Raw genomic sequence first — 20,026 nt, 5'->3', positions numbered from 1 at the left:
AGCCATGATTTCTCAACTGATGATGTTGGCATAGTCACAAAGCCTGAAGTGACAATACGCAGGATAAGAAAACCACTCTTCCTACCTAGAGGCATTCACTGGTCTAAGAGGCCTAGACAGAAAAAATACCTAGTTAAATCCTGCCTTTACACATGAAAGTAACTTGAGAAATGGCAAGCAAATCCCTCTCGAAAACAGACAGTTCCCTTGCACACCTTGAAAGCTGGTTCTCACTAAGTGGGTGCTGTGTTCCAGGCTGGAATCTGAGTAAGTGGGTGGCATTCATTGCTCTGCTATTCACACCCTTATCACCTCAGCCACAGCTCCTCAACCACTGCTGCTGTCAGCTTCCCTGCCTCCCATGGGAAAGGTCCAACACATGGAAGTGAGCCTATCAGCATGTGATATACTCTCCATTTTGCCCAAGTTTGTGAGAGCAGGGGGAAGGAGAAATGCTCCTGACTCACGCCATGGGCACGTAGAGCAGGGTGGGAGAGATGGAAGTGTTCAAGGCCAGGTGGGACAGGGCTTGGGGCACCCTGCTCTAGTGGAAGGTGTCCCTGCCCGTGGCAGGGGGTTGAAACTGGATGAGCTTTAAGGTCCCTTCCAACCCAAACCAGGCTGGGATACTATGAAGGTGTTTTCAATGCTGCCAGAAGTTTTACAATTGCTTTATGAGATTCTGGAGTTTTCAGAACGAAGAGCTTCAAAAGTAAGTCCAATCCCCCTCTGGAAAGCACAGTCCTGCTATCTGAAATCAGCCAAGACAGACAGTCACACCCGGACACTTCTTCCCTTCGCTAAGCGTGCTTGATGGCACAGTGAAACAGCACTGAAGGGTCACCCTCATTCGCTCCCACACTTCTCTGTTGCAAAATTTCCTTTAACCAGAGCAAAATGTAGAGGAAGGAAACAGGAGTGAGGCTCAGGAATAGCTCCAAGAAGCTAAAGAAACATTATGAGAACTTAGGCGCTACGAGTTACTGCAGACACAAGGCCTTTTAATAACAACCTCAACATCTATGTCTTATGTCACACCAAATACAATACTGGAGGATTTAATACACAGGGTTTGGGGCACACTTAGCAGTTATTACTGAACACAGCTGAACAGATGAGAATGGCAAGCTATATGATGGCTAGATTGCTTCCAAATGGAAATAGATTCCTACTTCATCAAGCTAAAACAAATGTTAATACCCGCCTTCTTCTTTTGTTAATTAAAATAGTGGTGGCTGAAGAAAGCCAAAGATTTGCCCACACAAAATATGTTCTGGTCTAGCAAATTCCAAAGGAGCTTTGGGCAGATTTACTGTGGACCTGGCTGATGAAACAAGTCCAGTGCAGTAAGGTCCCCCCATTAGCTCGCAAAATAAGACAGGCAACATCATACCAACTACAGCTCTTCATTCCAAGCCATTGATTTTGCAGTGCTTTGACAGACACCCAGTTTCACTGCCAAGGGCGCAGACAAAAACATGCCTGAGACAGTGCAGTGGCAACAGAGGAACTCCTTGAATGGTTTCTGTTGGACTCAGCACTTAGAGAGAAAGGAGGATTGTGAAGAACATCCTCCAGAAGATCCCTTCAGCTTCCATACACAAATATATACATTTTTAACCTTTTACCAAGGCATGTTATACCCCACAAACACACTATTCTATTAGGGAAACAGAGGGCAAGGCAGGAAGATGAAAGGTATCATTGTGCAACTGAGTTTTATACAGATGTGCCTCACCAGTTCAACTTATTTTCATTACCAAGTTAGTCTGAAGCCCTGCTGGGGCTTAATCTGGACCTTAAAGCTCATCTAGTTCCAACTCCCTGCCATGGGCAGGGACACCTTCCACTAAAGCAGGTTGTTTCAAGCCTGTCCAACCAGGCCTCGTTTCTGTACACATCAGAGCCTATAAACATGAAATGAAAAAGCTATTCTGACCCCTGCCCATTGATCAATTTCTTTGACCAAAAATGCTGTAGCCAGCTGAAGGTCAAAGAAGCAAAAGTGACAACAGCCAAAGAGCACCAGAGTGGGATAACAACTGCAGCACCCTCTCATACAGAGCATATTGCTCCTCTGCCAAGCATCAGATGTGAGACAGCCCAAGGCAGCAGTGGGCTGTGCAAAACGATGAGGTCAGTGAAGGAAGCAATTGCAGATGAATAAAATCAATACCGGGTGCAGCCTTCCAGGAACACCCACGAGAGGGCAGCATGTGCCAGCATATGGAAAAAGCACCCACCAGCAGCATAATCACAGAATGCCTTGTGTTGGAAGGGACCTTCAGAGCTAATCTGGTCCAACTCCCCTGCAATGAGCGGGGACATCTTCAACTAGATCAGGTTGCCCAGAACCACATCCAGCCTGGCCTGGAATGTCTCCAGGGATGGGGCATTCACCACCTCTCTGGGCAACCTGTGCCAGTACCTTACCGCCCTCATTGTAAAGAATTCCTTCCTCACATCAACCCTCTCTTGGTTTAAAACCATCACCCCTCATCCTTCTGCAACAGGCCCTGATAAAAAGTCTCTCCCCGTCTTTCTTATAGGCCCCTCTTAACAGCTGAAAGGCTGCAATAAGGTTTCCCTGGAGTTTTCTCTTCTCTAGGCTGCACAACCCTAATCTTCACCTTTCCTCATAAGAGAGGTGATCCAATTCTCTGATTATTGTGGCCCTCTCCAACATGTCCATGTCTTTCCTGAACTGAGGACTCCAGAGCTGGATGCATTTTCCAGATGGGGGGCTCACTACAGCAAAGGGGCAGAATCCCCTGCCTTGACCTGCTGGCCATGCTGCCTTGGATGATACAAAGAAAATACAATTGGCTTTGTGGGCTGCAAGTACACACATGCTAAAATACTCCCAAGTCTTTCCAAAAGGAAAAGTTTATGCAGGCATGAGAAAGCTACGTATCTGCAGAGGGCTGTGAACCACAAGCTCTTGTTTACTTGGGTGCTGGAATACCCAAGGAAAGAATCAGCCTGAAGGTGCAGGAATTAACACCTGAGTTTGGCATGTGATGCTTTGTGATTCACTTCCAACACTGGATCATGGAATGGTTTGGGACGGAAAGGACCTAAAAACTCATCTAATTCCAAACCCCTGCTGTGTGCAGGGGCACCTTCCACTAGAGCAGGTTGCTCCACGCGCCTGTGTCCAATCTGGCCTTGAACACTGCCAGGGATGGGGCAGCCACAGCTTCTCTGGGCACCCTGTGCCAGCGCCTCAGCACCCTCACAGGGATGAGCAGGAAAGAGATGTAGTCCTCCAACTCCAAAATATGTTGAACCAAGCCACTGATGTGTATGTAAACAGCTCCGACCTACACTTTCATCCCTGTGTTCCAGATAAAGCAACTGTAGAGGTGTTCTGCCTTATTTTATACGATCACCCAGGAACAGAAGTGCTCACAACAATACCTTCCCTAAGGGCCACAGGTCACAGCACTGAGGAAATGCCTGGAGAGTTCTTGTGCTTTGTGAATGGGATGGAATCTGTTCATCAAGAGTCTCGTCTGATTATCAGCAGCAGCTAAATGCCACAGCATATTATAGTGCCAAGCACCTACAGTACAAAAGCCCGCTGTTATCACTGCTACCTTCTGACAAAAAAAAAGGATGCAAATATAAGCAGTCATTTAAAAACTCAATTTTTTCACCACTTTCCCTGAGATCTGATCCTAAGTCATGTGCAGTTCCTGGAAGACATCATACTTACTAAAGTCTCAAATGATGTAAAGAAACATCATCCTGCTCCAGCCATGGCCCCTTCTCAAACTTCAGGTACTCAATGTCTTCAACAACCTGGAATCAGTAAACAAAAGTAACATCTGAGAAGTGGTCTGATCATGAAGATGATCATCAATGCACATACCCCCCAAAATCAATGGAGTTATCAAAATCTACTATTCAGTCACCCAGCAAAAACACTTAGCTGTTAAAAGCTGTATTCACAATGCCAATGTTTGGAGCTAACAAATCATCTCCCAGTCATATTTCTTCCCTGGGCAAGCACACAGAGGCCAGCACCGGAGTTGCTGGTGCTTTCAGTACTGGCCAGCAGAGGATGGCAGCAAATGCATCACCTGAGAGGTGCCTTATTTCCAAATACTTCCCTCATAGCTTCTTCAAACTGCTGCTGGGGTTGAAAGGAAAGACGGAAGGGACAGCCCCAGTGCTAAGGTAGAATGAGAACGGGAATAAGTCTAAATTTAACCATCTTGTGTTGCAAACAAAACCCACAGATTCAGAGAATGGCAATGGTTGGAAAGGACCTTAAAGCTCATCCAGTTCCAAACCCCTGCCATGGGCAGGGACACCTTCCACTAGAGCAGGGTGCTCCAAGCCCCTGTGTCCAACCTGGCCTTGAACACTGCCAGGGATGGGGCAGCCACAGCTTCTCTGGACACCCTGTGCCAGTGCCTCAGCACCCTCACAGGGAAGAGCTTCTGCCTAAGACCTCATCTCAGTCTCCCCTGTTCTGGGAGGTTAAAGCCATTCCCCTTGTCCTGTCCCTACAGGCCCTTGTCCAAAGCCCCTCTCCAGGTTTCCTGCAGCCCCTTCAGGCACTGGAGCTGCTCTAAGGTCTCCCCTTGAGGAGCCTTCTCTTGTCCAGGCTGAACCAGCCCAGCTCTCTCAGCCTGGCCCCAGAGCAGAGCTGCTCCAGACCTCACAGCGTCTCCGTGGCCTCCTCTGGACTCACTCCAACAGCTCCATGTCCCTCCTGTGCTGTTGGGCCAGAGCTGGATCAGGACTGCAGGTGGGGTCACCCTAGAGCTCAGGAGAGGAGCATAATCCCCTCCCCGAGCTGCTGCTTACACTAAGTAAAACCCATCATGCTACATAAGAAACCTGTTTATAATTTTGTTCTGCTTCAACAAGATTGTAGAGCAATCATGGCAACTGCTTCTTGAGTTGCTGTGTGGTTCACAGCACAGAAACTGAGGCATGTTTCAGGCCGGAAAACTTAAACACCTTGAAAGTAGCCATCCAAAAGCTCAGTTTCATCAGTCATCAGGACCTACCCATGCATGCACCCTGTGCAGAAAGGCAAAACTCCCAGCTCAGCACTCAGAACCATTCAAATGTGGAACACCAGCTCAGCAAACCATTCCTTCAGCATCCCCAAGCTTCTCAAACCGATGTTTGAGCTTCATTTACAGCCTGGCTCCATTGGAAAACAGATCTTTGCTGATTCACTGGGGAATTGCTTCACACGAGCCTGAGGTTATCAAACACAACTGAGTAGGTATGAAGGAAATCTGAACCAGTATTGGGACAATGCGCTTCAGATGCACAATGAGGTGCAGATACTACATAGAAGCTACTCAGGAAGGAGTGGGTTGTTACAGTTCCAAACATCACTTTTCAGAGGCCTTTTCCAGAAGGAAAGGATAAAACAAGGAGGTGAGGACCAAAATCCTGATAACACATTGTGAACCCATTAATGACAAGTAAGCAGATGCCAGGAATACAGTGAGTGACAGAAAAAGAAATGAAACATACTAATCTTTACTGTACAGTAGGTCCACTATAATTATTCCCTTCAATCACAGCAAACACTAAACACCATTTATTACCACTTCAAAGGCAATAACAAAGTGCTATTACAAAGTAGGTCTGACTGTAAAGGTCCACTTTATTACTGGTATTGGTTTTATGGTAAGAAATAACAGCTTAGAGCTATGACTTGCACTAGCAATTTCCTTGAGATACTCGTAGCTCTTAAATGCTATTTTTTCTGATAAAGACATTAAAAACCTATGGTTGATATGACATCATCAAGAAGGCAAAATTTCAGGCAAGTACAGATGTTCCTGAACCATTTTTGATGTCCTACAAAGAGGCAAAGTCGTAAGTCAGATGCTGGAGCTGAGAGCACAGGAAACATACTCTTCACATGAAGTAAAAAGACAACAACAAAACTACTCATTGATGGAAAAATCCCAGCCTGGCTTGGAAGGAACCTTAAAGCTCACCCAGTTCCAACCCCCTGCCACAGGCAGGGACACCTTCCACTAGAGCAGCTTCCTCCAAGCCCTTGTGTCCAACCTGGCCGTGAACACTGCCAGGGATGGGGCAGCCACAGCTTCTCTGAGCACCCTGTGCCAGCGCCTCAGCACCCTCACAGGGAAGAGATTCTGTCTAACAGCTCATCTCAGTCTCCCCTGTTCTGGCAGGTTAAAGCCATTCCCCTTGTCCTGCCTGTCACTACAGGCCCTTGTCCAAAGCCCCTCTCCAGGTTTCCTGGAGCCCTTTTAGGCACTGGAGCTGCTCTAAGGTCTCCCCTTAAGGAGCCTTCTCTTCTCCAGGCTGAACCAGCCCAGATCTCCCAGCCTGGCTCCAGAGCAGAGCTGCCTCAGCCCTCAGGGCATATTTGTGGCCCTTCTCTGAACTCACTCTAAAACACACCTCTCTTGCGTTGGTGGCTGAACTGGTATCCTAAAGCAATATGATCAGTCTCATATTTCTCTTCCCCTCTAACAGAGGAAAGGAGAGCATGAAGTGGACTCTAGAAGGATTATCAGAGTTTTCAAACAAGAAACAGAGGATAAAAATACTAAAATCAGCAAGGTATTTTTAGTGCAAACTGAGATCCTTGCTACTACAGAATTCAAGTAGGGATTCACTATGGACCATTCATCCCTCAACTGGAAAAGGCCCACTACAAGCCTGTCCCAAATTACACAAAGCTTGTTGCTCTTAATAATGGGACTGCAGCTACAGGGAAAAGTTACAGTGGAGAAGCAAAAACCTTCTGTTACCATCAGTAACTCTCCATAAGCAAGGATGTTAGCTGAAATACGGGAAATGTATTACACCTACTCCAAAAACTAACACACTTATGTAGGAGGAAGCATTGATCTCATGTAAATCCTGCCACATAAGAGATGGCTTATTTCTAGCAGTGAGAAGGCAATTTATCTGGCTTCATCCGGGGCTAAAGTGTGTGGCAAAACCATTTGGAGACAGAATAGCAGTTTAGATACCATGTGCTAGGTCATACCAATGACTGACCCAAGGTTACAGAGCTAGTAACAGCTTTGGATATCCAGCTCTTTGCTATAACCAAATCATTACTAGCTTTTAGATAACAACAGCTACCTTATCACGCAGGAACCTCTGCACCAACCTGGATCATAGGAAGCTTCACAAGGACAGAAGCCAAGACAGACCGACCTTAGACTGGATGACAAAGTCTCAGCTGAATGCTGGGGATGACTTACCTCTTTCCATTGTGTCCTCTTTGCATTTCAGTCTTCAAAGTTTAACAACTAATCAGTATACACAGCAAACTCTTACCTTCTCCACATCCTCTGCCTCACTTGCTGTGTACTGCAGAATTTCACTGGTCTCACTGCAAAGAAGAGAAAGAGTGAATTGCCCTAATCTTATTGTTCTACCCATCCTCTCCCCCTGCTCCAAAATGAAGCAGAAACGAAAAGGCCCAAACACAGAATGAGAATCATTATTTCAGAGTGCTTACGGAGGCCTTGTCGCTGAACTCCTATCAGACCTATAAGTTGCTTCTTTCCAGGTGGAAAACTGCTTTTAAAGGACAAATGGCTTATGGTACCTACAGAGTTTCAGTTCAAACTTGACAATTAATCAAAATCCCACCTATTCCTTTGTTTCCATTTCACTACTGGGGATACTTGGTTGGCCTCAATTACAATTCCCAATCTGTCTGAAGCCAAGTGAAACTTTCAGCAAGTCTAACTCCAAGCTTCCATAGACCTTCCTTTTTAAAAGCACATTAAAATTTGGGGGTAATTTTTAGAGAAGAATAGCTTCATTCATCATTATTTACCATGACTGAGCTAACTCAACCACTATCACCGCAGGCAGCAGGATCTGTAAGTATAGGAACACTTAAAACAGGTAAGAGCTTCCTGGTTACATGATTATTTTCTTATTCATAGAGCATGGAATAGTCACTTGCAGAGCAGGGCCATAACAGGAGTTCCTACATGAACATATTTCACTACTACACACTCACAGGCACTCTCAGTAACATGAAAGCTCACCCAGCTCCAACCCCTGCCACAGGCAGGGACACCTCCCACTAGAGCAGGCTGCTCCAAGTCCTGTGTCCAACCTGGCCTTCAACACTGTCAGGGATGGGGCAGCCACAGCTTCTCTGGGCACCCTGTGTCGGCACCTCAGCACCCTCACAGAGAAGAGCTTCTGTCTAAGAGCTCATCTCAATCTCCCCTCTGGCAGGTTAAAGCCATTCCCCTTGTCCTGTCCCTACAGGCCCTTGTCTAAAGCCCCTGACCAGCTTTCTTGTAGCCGTTTAGGCACTGGAATTGCTCTAAGGTCTCCCCTTCAGGGGCCTTTGTCTTCTCCAGGCTGAACCAGCCCAGCTCTTCCAGCCTGGCTCCAGAGCAGAGCTGCTCCAAAACCTGCTCCAAGAGTTGATCCCAAACCTGCACCAATTGCCATGGAAAACCTTCCCTTTAGCTAACAAAAACTGAAGAGAAAATAAAATAGCTGCCAAATGTGCAGTGGATCAGGCACCACACTGAAAAGCTGAAGAGCATGGAGGCTTCTGCTTAGCCCAAGCACTCCCAAGTTCAATCGGATTACAGCTGGCAACCTTGGTTGCTCTAAGCAGTCACAGTATCAAACAACTCATAACTGCAGCAGGCCAAACTAGTTCCTGGTCTGCATGGACATTGGTCAGTCAAAACTGCTCTGATAAGAAAGTTCATTTATAATTACTTGATTTGAGCTCTTGTTTTGACTCTGCAGCTTCTTAGAGCTTTCACTAAGAGCAAAGAGCTGCTCGGTGGAGGCAGTAATGGATATGAAAGAGAACATTAGGAATCTTAAGGTCCAGGAAAGCCTATTTTAATCAAATTCTGGTCATCCTCAAGAGTTACAGAATCAAATACTTCTTAGTCTGCCCAAAGACTACCAGCCTTTAGATCACTTCAGCAAACAAACAGTTAAAGACAGTTGAAGCTTGGATAAATTTATCCAATAAACAAGCCAGCAGTGAGGTCCAGAGATGCACAAGGTTGAAGCTTCACACCATCACAACTCCCCTACATCAAGAGGGCAGAGACATCCTTCAGATCCAAGCACAAAGATTGATCTGACAAGCTCCTGCAAGCCCATGTGCTGAGGAGGGTGCTAACCAGAGGGTGTTTGCTTTCCAAGTGTACTGACCATGTAGAGACAAAGGGGTAAGAGTTGAAATCACAGCAGGACCAGCTCTAGCTTTAGCCTCATGCAACACCATTTGGTTTGATTCAAAGAACAAGCAGCATTTTTCTACTCACCAATACATTCAAACCAATTCTGCCCTAGGGGGGATGACAGACTCAAGGCTTCCCACCCTTCCTTCTCCATCCTTAGCCAGTCATTCCCTTCTGAGAGCCATGTGCTGGCCACTAGCACACTGGGATGCAGGTGACCATACATCACACCACCCTGTGTGAATGACAAGCTCTGTACAAAGCTATTCAGTCTACTGCTGATAGTGCAGTTAAACTGGGAGACAGAGCAAGAAAGCAAGGGGGAAACAAGCAGGCCACAACATATCCAAAGATCTACTTACACCTAAGTGTAACTTAGTCAGCTTCATGCACACACGAACCTTGAGTGATTAGACATTTTCATGTAGAGTAGGCCAGGCCTGGCTCTGTGACCTGTAAGAGTTTCCCTTCTAGAAAGCTATTTGTTTAGGAATTTTGGGATAATTTGATTTTGGATAAGCTCTTTCATAATAACTGGGAGAGCTAGCAAGCTGTAATAGTCTCATCTCAAGTTCACAGAGCACACATTCTAACAGGGAAGCAAGAGAAAGCCAGGGGAGCCCAGGGTAAAGCATCTTCAGTCTCTCAGAACAGGTATCGGCCCAGTCTTTGATTACCAGCACTAAAAAGTCCATCAAACCCTTTTCAATGTGGAAGGCTATCAGAGGTATGCCTCAGGAGGTGGAGAACCAAAGCTAGAAGAGGGAACAGTCCCTTCCCTGATAATCTTCCTACTCCTCCATACCACTACCAAGAAACCAGCCAAACCTATGCCAACTGAAAGGAGTTTTTAGGAGAGAAAGCATCCAAATGCTCCCAAAAGACCTTGGATTGCATCACACTCTCCTAAGGTCATGCAAACACACAGCTACAGCTATGGCATTTTGGACATCATGCCAAGAGAGCATTCCAACCAGTCCTGCAAGCTAACAGAATGAAAGGTGTTGATGCCAAACACAAGCTGAGTACTGTCAGAGAGACAGAACTTGGTTTTGCACGGCAAACAGACCAGCTTTGCTCCTAAAGTGCTCTTTTAACTATGTACAAGTTGATGCTTCTTTGTATCTGACTCTGTGACAGCAAAGTCAGCAGGATGAAACCTTACTGCAGATAAGGGCTCCTTAAGCTTTGCACCATACAGATCAATGAAATCGAATTTACTATTGCACAACACTTTCCCCACTCTGAACCCATTAGGAGTCAAAGCACTGTTTTAGAAGGCTCACACCTAAAATGACTTCATTTTTAAGCTTCCAGCCTTGTAACAGTGGCATCAGGCTTTTCAGTGCCAGAGGTAACTACACACAAGAACACAGTTATGATGCCACGAATGCAATAACACATCACTAAGAAATAACATTGTACATGGCACAAGGACGATTTCTCACATGACATGAGTTTACTTACTTCTATTGGCAGAGATTTGAGGATCTGCACACATTTTACTCAAAAGACATAAGAGACAAAACATTTGGGTTTGCTCACCTGATCTCTGGTAAGAAGGTTTTCTTGTAAGCATCCTCAATGTGCTGGAGATAGGAAGGAGACACCTTTTTCTCATATGGCTAAAAAGGAAGCAGAAAACAAGGTTGTAAAATGAGTTTTCTTTCTTCTCCCACCAGTACAGACACCAGCCTAAGCAGAAAGTGCTGCTATGTCAACTTGCCCTGTATTAGCAGTCAAACATCCAAGTGAACCACATACACATTAATGGACTTTAGAAGAACGAAGACATTTGGAGTGTTCAGAATCTCTTACGTGGCATTAAATATTGAAAGTGCCCTAAAAAACAAGGCAGTTTGTTTTAATCACTGCTTTGTCCTCCACTGCTACAGCCGTGGTTTGAATGGCCAGCCACAGGAGTATGATCCTTCTCATATGCTTGTGAATCTAGAAAGGGAAAAGGTTCAAGAGAAGAATGTCAAAATGAAAAGGTGTCTTCCAATTTCAGACTGTAGCAGGAAACATCTCATTTTCCTTGAGTTCACATAAGGTAAGAGAACCATACATCACCAGCGTCAAAAATCTCAGCTTTCTAAGGCCTGAGCAACCCTACCTACCTGTATGCTCAAGGAAGTCACATCCAGAAAACTGGAGACTCTGTTTGCCTTTCCAATAAGAGGGCAAATGTGCCCTTGGAGCAGTTTCCAGTGCCTAAAGGAGCCAGACAAGTGGGCAACCACCCCCCCCCAAAAGCTTTTCTTTTAATTACATGGATATTATACCCACTGTCAAACAGTTTCTCTTCCACACAGTGTAGGTTAATGCCACATTTGCAAAATACCAAGAATTTCTCTGATCTACCATGTATTCCTTCAGTTCAACCCTAAAATTTAAGTACATTTCCTGCTTGAAATGCTCATCCAAGATGCCCATCATGTTGGAATGATCTGTGTCTGTTAGTTGGCTTTTCTTTTCCCACTGCTCTTCACCAACTGCATACTGAATACCCAACACTCCATCCACTGAGAAGGCAGAACTCCCCAAAATACCAGCCTCAAACAAGCACTACAGTCTTCAGCAATACCACTGACCCAAAAAGTTACACCAGCAATTTCTGCCTAAAGGTCCCAAAATTGCCATCAAAATTTTTGTTCACAAGAGCAAAGAACCCCCAGGTCCATCGAATCCCAGACTGCTTAGGGTTGGAATCTCGGAACCTTAAAGCTCATTGAGTCCCAACCACCTGCCACGGGCAGGGACACCTTCCACTAGAGCAGGTTGCTCCAAGCCCCTGTGTCCAACCTGGCCTCCAACACTGCCAGGGATGGGGCAGCCACAGCTTCTCTGGTCACCCTCTGCCAGCACCTCAGCACCCTCACAGGGAAGAGTCTTCAAACAAAGAGCTTTCCAACACAGGGCTTTCAGACCTGTGCTGATATTAATGTGTGGGTCACTTGTGATCAGCAACTCCAGCTCACTTTCTGAGATGAAGAAAATTACTGCTTGGTGCTTTTGTGCTAACACAGCAAAACAACCCATTTTAAACTTAAAACTAATGTTCTACAGGTATTCCATGAGACACAAAATCTAGGATGCTTTTTGGCTGGTATAATAAAATGATCCTTGTTAGGGTGAGCTTGTAGCAGTTTGGTTTGCAGTTTCCTGCTCATTTAAGAGGGAAGCTGGTGATTGCTGAAGTGAATTCAAAGCGATAAATGTAAGGCTGACCTTGCTGTACATTATCTGCATGGCTGGAGTTGCTTAGTTTGCTGCTTGAGTGATTCTGCCCTTCTGCCCTCCAGCAGTTTAGACGATGACTGAATGTGTCTGTGCTTTAATGAACAAGATATTACTCCTGCTGGGAAAACCACAGCTTTTCAATTTTAGCAACTTCAGTAACAGAAGATGCTCTGAGGGTTGGAGCCTCTGCTCTCTTTGGAGCCAGGCTGAGAGCTGGGCTGGTTCAGCCTGGACAAGAGAAAGCTACAGTAAGACCTTAAAGCAGCTCCTAGTGCCTAAAGGGGCTACAAGAAACCTGGAGAGGGGCTTTGGACAAAGGCCTGTAGGGACAGGACGAGGGGAATGGCTTTAACCTGCCAGAACAGGGGAGACTGAGATGAGCTCTTAGGCAGAAGCTCTTCCCTGTGAGGGTGCTGAGGCGCTGGCACAGGGTGCCCAGAGAAGCTGTGGCTGCCCCATCCCTGGCAGTGTTCAAGGCCAGGTTGGACACAGGGACTTGGAGCAACCTGCTCTAGTGGAAGGTGTCCCTGTCTGTGGCAGCAGTTGGAGCTGGATGAGCTTTAAGGTCCCTTCCAACCCAAACCATTCTCTGATTCTATAAAACCCCACAGGACTTAAGCACAAGGGCACAACTACAAACAGACAGTAACAGGCAGTAGTAGCAGCAAGAGGTAAAATTACCTCGCCTTTCTCTTGAATCCTCTTCTGCACCTCTGGAACAGGTACATCTATATAAATGACCAAGTGAGGTGGCAGGAATTCACAAATGCTGATCTCTTTGATCTCCTTGTAGTGATCAAGACCTATATAAAATACAAAACCAAACACATGGCACAGCTGAAGGCAACCCAGCTGAAGATTTACTGCAAATGAGGACAAGTGCAACAGGAACAGCATTAAAACTATAACCTACTGGGTTATGAATCTACAATCATTTTTGGAGTGGTTTTCATTGCTTGTGTAGACCACAAAGCTATTGAGCAACAGCAGACCTCCTCTCCAAAACCACAACCACCAGACTCCATTTTGGAGGACAGAAGTAGAGAACCTCACCTTCCCATACAGAAAAACGGATCTAAAGAGGAATAGGTTGGGTCTGCACAACTGGGAAGTTCTACCATATAGAGACAACTCCTCTTTCCCACAGTCCTGCATCCAGCTCTGGGGCCCCCAACACAGAATCATAGAACAGTTAGGGTTGGAAAGGACCTTAAGATAATCAAGTTCCAACCCCCTTACCGTGGGCAGGGACACCTCACACTAAACCATGCCATCCAAGGCTTTGTCTAACCAGGCCTTGAACGCTGTCAGGGATGGAGCATTCACAGCTTCCCTGGGCAACCCATCCCAGTGCCTCACCACCCTAACAGGAAAAAATTTCTTCCTTATATCCAGTCTAAACTTCCCCTGTTTAAGTTTGAACCTCTTACCCCTTGTCCTGTCACTACAGCCCCTAATGAACATAGGAAGCATGTGGAGCTGTTGGAGTGAGTCCCCTCCAGACATACCCTAGAATAGCTCCAGTGCCTAAAAGGGCTCCAGGAAACCTGGAGAGGGGCTTTGGACAAGGGCCTGCAGGGACAGGACAAGGGGAATGGCTTTAACCTGCCAGAACAGGGGAGACTGAGATGAGCTCTTAGGCAGAAGCTCTTCCCTGTGAGGGTGCTGAGGCACTGGCACAGGGTGCCCAGAGAAGCTGTGGCTGCCCCATCCCTGGCAGTGTTCAAGGCCAGGCTGGACACAGGGGCTTGGAGCAACCTGCTCTAGTGGAAGGTGTCCCTGCCCGTGGCAGGGGGCTGGAGCTGGATGAGTTTTATGGTCCCTTCCAGCCCAAACAATCCTGTGATTCTACGATAAGCAGAACCAAAGTGTTGAATAAAGTCTCATGGCTTGAGATTAGTCCTTGACACCTTAAACAGCAAGATGCTAAGCACCTTATGAACAACTCCAAGTGTTTAAAAGGAATCCATCTTCCCAGCAGGCACTCTTGTTTCTTTTTGGAGAACTGACTTACCACACTTCAGAGATGAGCGTAAGGAACTTACATCGCTTGTGGATATAGCCTTGTTTGAACATTGCATCCAGGAACACAAAGTCACTGTAGGGAGACCGCTCCAACACCACACCTTGTCCTGCAATGGAAGGGAGTCTCCAGTCAGCACAGCTCAAAGAGATGGAAAATTAGAGACAGTACTGCTCTTACAGTCTATTTTCTGAACACCTTTGTTAAACAAAACAGAAGAACAAGGTTTTGGCTCACAGAAACATACTGAGTATGTGTGTGGAACATGCCTGTCTCACTCATGCATTCTCCTTCTGTGCCCATCAGAACTACTACTCTATTTAAGGAGTACATTTATGTATGTGCCTGAAACTTTCTGGCACTCACAGCTTTCAACCCTTTTCGGAAAAGGCTTCCTAACAAGCAGCAGGCACAGGAACTCTTTTTGCACAAGAAGACACTAAATTACAACAATACAATGACAATACAGTACTTAATGGAAACCAAAAGACTGAACCAAAGACACCATCAGGAACCAAGCCTAGGGAGAGGTTTAGAAGGGCTGTAGAACCCACAGCTACCCTGGCACATTTAAAATGTCTTTTCGAAAATAAAGACAGGGACTGAGCTTTATTTTCCAGAGGAGGCCATGAGGATGATCAGGGGCTGGAGCATCTCTCATATGAAGACAGTCTGAGAAAAGTGGGGCTGTTCAGCCTGGAGAAGAGAACTCCCCATTGCAGGGGGTTGGAACTGCATGATTTTAAGGTCCTTTCCAACCCAATCCAGTCTATGATTGCCAAAGAACTAATTAAATCGGTAATTGGCATTTCCTTTACTAGAAAGGACATAAGATACCTTCTAATAGAGAATGTGCAAGATGATTTTCTAAATGGGCTGTTAGTTTGTACTAAGGGGGGGGGGGATATAAAAAGCTTAAGAATATGAGAACCTTTCATTCTAAAACACAAATCACAGAATAATGGAATGGTTCAGGTTGGAAGTGACCCAACCCAGGGCTCATCCACGTCCAACCCCTGCCACGGGCAGGGACACCTTCCACTAGAGCAGGTTGCTCCAAGCCCCTGTGTCCAACCTGGCCTTGAACACTGCCAGGGATGGGGCAGCCACAGCTTCTCTGGGCACCCTGTGCCAGCGCCTCAGCACCCTCACAGGGAAGAACTGCTTTATATCTAACCCGAACTTCCCGTTTCAGTTTGAACCCATCACCCTGTGTCCTATTGCTACAATTCCTGATGAAGTCTCTCTCTGCACCCTTGTAGCTCCCTTCAGACACTGGAAGCTACTAGCAAAGCCCTTCAAAGCAGCTTACTCACACCTTGTACTCAGAAGTTAGTTTAGAACTGGAATTTATCTACTGTGAAGTCTAACCTGTGCTCAGCAGATGCTCCAAGGCATCAGCATACTGCAAAACACGATTGCCAAACAGCCAGGCCTGCAGCCGATACGAGTGTCCATCAGAGCATTTGGGGTCGTTGTAAAACCTCTCCAGGTTACAGAAACCATTAAACTTCTCAGGCAACAGTGTTCCATCTCCTGTGATCCTGTTCAGGTAATGAATGTCAGCTTCTGGGAAATATTTCATGCCTGACAAAATAGAAGCCACCACATTAGAAGAACTCATTTACTGCAAACATCTATTCACTTGATTTAAATGTACAGCTGGGACTCAGAACAGCTCTTGAGAACCACCCAAAATCCTCTGGTCAATCACATCACGGAGGGCAGACAAACCATTATTTGAGCTATTGCCACCTTTCACCTCACTCGTGAGAGCTGAGCTATGCTCTAAACGAAAACTTTTTGCCACCCATCCTCTGATCACTTTGATGCTCTGCATAGATCCATGCATAAAATCCTACCTCTCAAGGAGCTCAGTGAGACAAGTATCCCACAGATCCAACAAACAACCTGTTGTCATCTCAAGCCTCACCAACATTCTCTTCTCCCCTCAACTACAAGCCCTCCACATGAACTGTGGTATTACTAAGAATTTACTAGTCAGGAACTGCTGGTTCAGTGAACTTGTTTTACACAAAAATCCTACTATTAAATCCTATTAGTTGTTAGAGAAATAGGCCACAGCAGTACCTAGTTTTTCTGCTATTTGTTGTGCAAGCTTGCCCTTCCCAGAAGATAAGTTCCCCTCCACCGTAAAGACCTTGCTGTATTCAGTGAACCTCTTTGTAGCTCTGTCTCCCAACATATAAGCCAGCCACCCATACTCCAGGTTATGCACGGGGCTGAGATGGATTCTTGCCTGAAAGAAAACACAAACAACACAGAATGTTTCACTCTTCTCACCTGAAAATTGGGGCTTTTGCAGGCCTTCTGCAGGAGGATAAACACTCACATACCTAAGACAAGGGGTTTTCATACAGGAAGTTAGTGCTGCCATTTCAGCTTAGCAGCTGATGCTGTATTTAGGCTGAAAGGCTCTTTAAGAACAGATGAGAACAACCATTTTCAGTCCTTTTTAAACCTGAAGCCAGAACTCCTCTCTGGAACCCACCCAATGACTGAAAGTCCCCAGGCTTACTGAAGGCCATGGATACACGATGTGACCTCCATTCTCAAGGGAGATACTGCAGTAGGCTTTTGCTGGTATTGATGCTTGTTGATGGGTGTATGTTAACATCAAACTCTCTCCCAGTCTCTCAGGAGGGTTATAGCTTCAGTTCTGCACAACACAGCTCCTTATGAGTGGAAACACATATTCACCTGGCCTGTAAACCCGAAGGCAGATCCTCACTGTGCCCTGCTCAGCAATGCCACCCCTCATAACAACCAAATAACCCTTTTTCTAAGCAATGTAAAGGCCTCACTTACACACAAGAGCTTCTACTGCATATTCTGCTTACACCAAAGACCCATTAACCAGCTAAAAGTCACGACACTCCACTCGAGGCATTACCTTATGTCTCCACCTTAAACCTGAAAGAGGAGAAGGCCCCCTCCTCACAGGCACCTCCACAGCAGAACCAGCCCCACACACACGGCCCCCGGAGCTGCAATCCCGCTCGTACGGGGGCCGAACCAGCGCCGCCACCACCACCACCACAGACCCCCAGCAGCCGCCATCCCCGCGGGGGGCACCCCAAGGTGAGGCCGTCCGCAGGCCCCAGCGGCCATGGCAGCCGCACAGCCCGCATGAACCACCCCTACCCGCCCCGGTCCCGCTCACCGCCGGTAGTACAGCGCTCCCCGGGCGGCCCCGGGCGGCGGCAGCCGCAGCAGGGCGCAGCTTTCCTAGCCACAAGGACATGGCGGCGGTGCTGAGGGGACGCGGCCGCCCTCGGCGCGACGGGAAGGGAGGGCGCAGGGAGATGACGTCAAGGAAGAGGGGGGGGTGGGGGGGGGGGTGGGGGGGGGGGTGTATCACAGTATGTTAGAGATTGGAAGGGACCTCAGAAGATCATCTAGTCCAATCCCCCTGCCGGAGCAGGAACACCTAGATAAGGTTACACAGGAACGTGTCCAGGCGGGTTTTGAATGTCTCCAGAGAAGGAGATTCCACAACCTCCCTGGGCAGCCTGTTCCAGTGTTCCGTCACCCTCACTGAGAAGAAGTTTCTTCTCAAGTTTAAGTGGAACCTCTTGTGTTCCAGTTTGTACCCATTGCCCCTTGTCCTATCATTGTTTGCCACTGAGAAGAGCCTGGCTCCATCCTCATGACACTCCCCCTTTATATATTTATATACACTAATAAGGTCACCCCTTAATCTCCTCCAAACTATAGAGACCCAGCTCCCTCAGTCTTTCCTCATAAGGGAGATGCTCCACTCCCTTAATCATCTTAGTTGCCCTGCGCTGGACTCTCTCCAGCAGGTCCCTGTCCTTCTTAAACTGAGGGGCCCAGAACTGGACACAATATTCCAGATGAGGTCTCACCAGGGCAGAGTAGAGGGGAAGGAGGACCTCTCTCGACCTACTAACCACCCCCCTTCTAATACACCCCAGGATGCCATTGGCCTTCTTGGCCACAAGGGCACAGTGTCGGCTCATGGTCACCCTGTCGTCCACTAGGACCCCCAGGTCCCTCTCCCCTACACTGCTCTCTAACAGGTCGTTCCCCAACCTATACTGGAACCTGGGGTTGTTCCTGCCCAGATGCAGGACTCTACACTTTCCCTTGTTATATTTCATCAAGTTATTCCCCGCCCAACTCTCCAGCCTGTCCAGGTCCCTCTGGATGGCAGCACAGCCTTCTGGCGTGTCGGCCACCCCTCCCAGCTTAGTGTCATCAGCAAACCTGCTGATAGTACACTCAATTCCCTCATCTAAATCATTGATGAATATATTAAATAATACTGGTCCCAGTACCGACCCTTGAGGCACTCCACTAGATACAGGCCTCCAACTAGACTCCGCCCCATAGACTACAACTCTCTGGCTTCTCTCCTTCAGCCAGTTCACAGTCCACCTCACTACCCGATCATCCAGACCACACTTCCTCAATTTAGCTGCGAGGATGCTGTGGGAGACCGTGTCAAACGCTTTGCTGAAGTCAAGGTAGACCACATCCACTGCTCTGCTGTCATCCATCCGCCGTGTTATTTCCTCATAAAAGGCTATGAGATTGGTCAAGCACGACTTCCCCTTGGTGAAGCCATGTTGACTGCCCCTCATAACCCTCTTATCCTTGATATGCCTTAAGATGGCACCAAGGATAAGGTGTTCCATCACTTTCCCAGGAATGGAGGTGAGGCTGACCGGTCTATAGTTACCCGGGTCCTCCTTCTTGCCCTTTTTGAAGACAGGAGTGACATTTGCTTTCCTCCAGTCCTCAGGCACCTCTCCCGTTTCCCAAGACTTGGTAAAGATGATGGAGAGTGGTCTAGCAATGACCTCCGCCAGTTCCCTCAGCACCCGCGGGTGCATCCCATCCGGACCCATGGATTTATGGATGTCCAGATTGCTCAACTGGTCTTTAACCCATTCCTCATCGACTAAGGCAGACCGCTCCGTTGACCTCTCTTCATCAGAGGTCTCAGCGGTACAGGGCTCTTCAGGACTGCCTCCGGCAGAGTAGACAGAGACAAAGAAGGCATTCAGTAACTCTGCCATCTCTGTATCTTCTGTCACCAGGGCACCCGTCCCGTTCATCAGCGGGCCTACATTGCCTCTGGTGTTAGTTTTATCTGCCATGTATTTGAAAAAGCTCTTTCTGCTGTCCTTAATCATCCATGGCAGCACCCCCTCACCGCAGGCCACGCCCCCTCACATAGGCCACGCCCCCTCGGCATCAGCCCTGCCTACACTGGCTCTGCAGGCAGGCATCAGGCAGAGAGAGGAGGATGCTCTCGTATCCCAGCCTCTCCTGAATGCTGTGCCCGGCAAACCGTAAAATCCCCGTGTCCAGGATCATAGGATCATGGAATGGTTTGGGTTGGAAGGGAGCTTTAAGCTTATCCAGTTCCACTGGAACAATCTGCTCTAGTCGATGGTGCCCCTGCACATAGAAAGGGTTGGAAATGGATGAGCTTTAAGGTTCCTTCAAACCAAGCCATTCCATGATTCAGTGTTGGAATTGAATCCCAAAGCATCAAATGCCAAAC

General features: G+C 47.2%; 1 protein-coding gene across 1 annotated transcript in view; it reads right to left on the bottom strand.

Annotated features, from left to right (window-relative positions):
- The window catches only part of NDUFA10 (NADH:ubiquinone oxidoreductase subunit A10), a 34,418-nt gene extending 16,631 nt beyond the window's left edge, over nt 1-17,787 (bottom strand). The window contains exons 1-8 of the mRNA XM_061378977.1: nt 17,654-17,787; nt 16,561-16,729; nt 15,841-16,056; nt 14,492-14,578; nt 13,128-13,249; nt 10,749-10,828; nt 7,303-7,357; nt 3,719-3,804 (exon numbers count right to left, since the gene is read on the bottom strand). Coding sequence (XP_061234961.1) covers nt 3,719-3,804; nt 7,303-7,357; nt 10,749-10,828; nt 13,128-13,249; nt 14,492-14,578; nt 15,841-16,056; nt 16,561-16,729; nt 17,654-17,734 — 896 coding nt within the window. The 5' untranslated portion in view covers nt 17,735-17,787. The remainder of the gene's footprint in view (nt 1-3,718; nt 3,805-7,302; nt 7,358-10,748; nt 10,829-13,127; nt 13,250-14,491; nt 14,579-15,840; nt 16,057-16,560; nt 16,730-17,653) is intronic.
- Between the last annotated feature and the right edge of the window lie 2,239 nt (nt 17,788-20,026).

The sequence above is a fragment of the Neopsephotus bourkii genome, unplaced genomic scaffold (assembly GCF_033783945.1).
Source record: "Neopsephotus bourkii isolate Nb327-2 ecotype Australia unplaced genomic scaffold, CSIRO-AGI_Nbou_v1 NB_1768, whole genome shotgun sequence".
Classification (NCBI taxonomy): domain Eukaryota; kingdom Metazoa; phylum Chordata; class Aves; order Psittaciformes; family Psittacidae; genus Neopsephotus; species Neopsephotus bourkii.
This window is presented reverse-complemented; position numbering and strand designations above follow the sequence as displayed.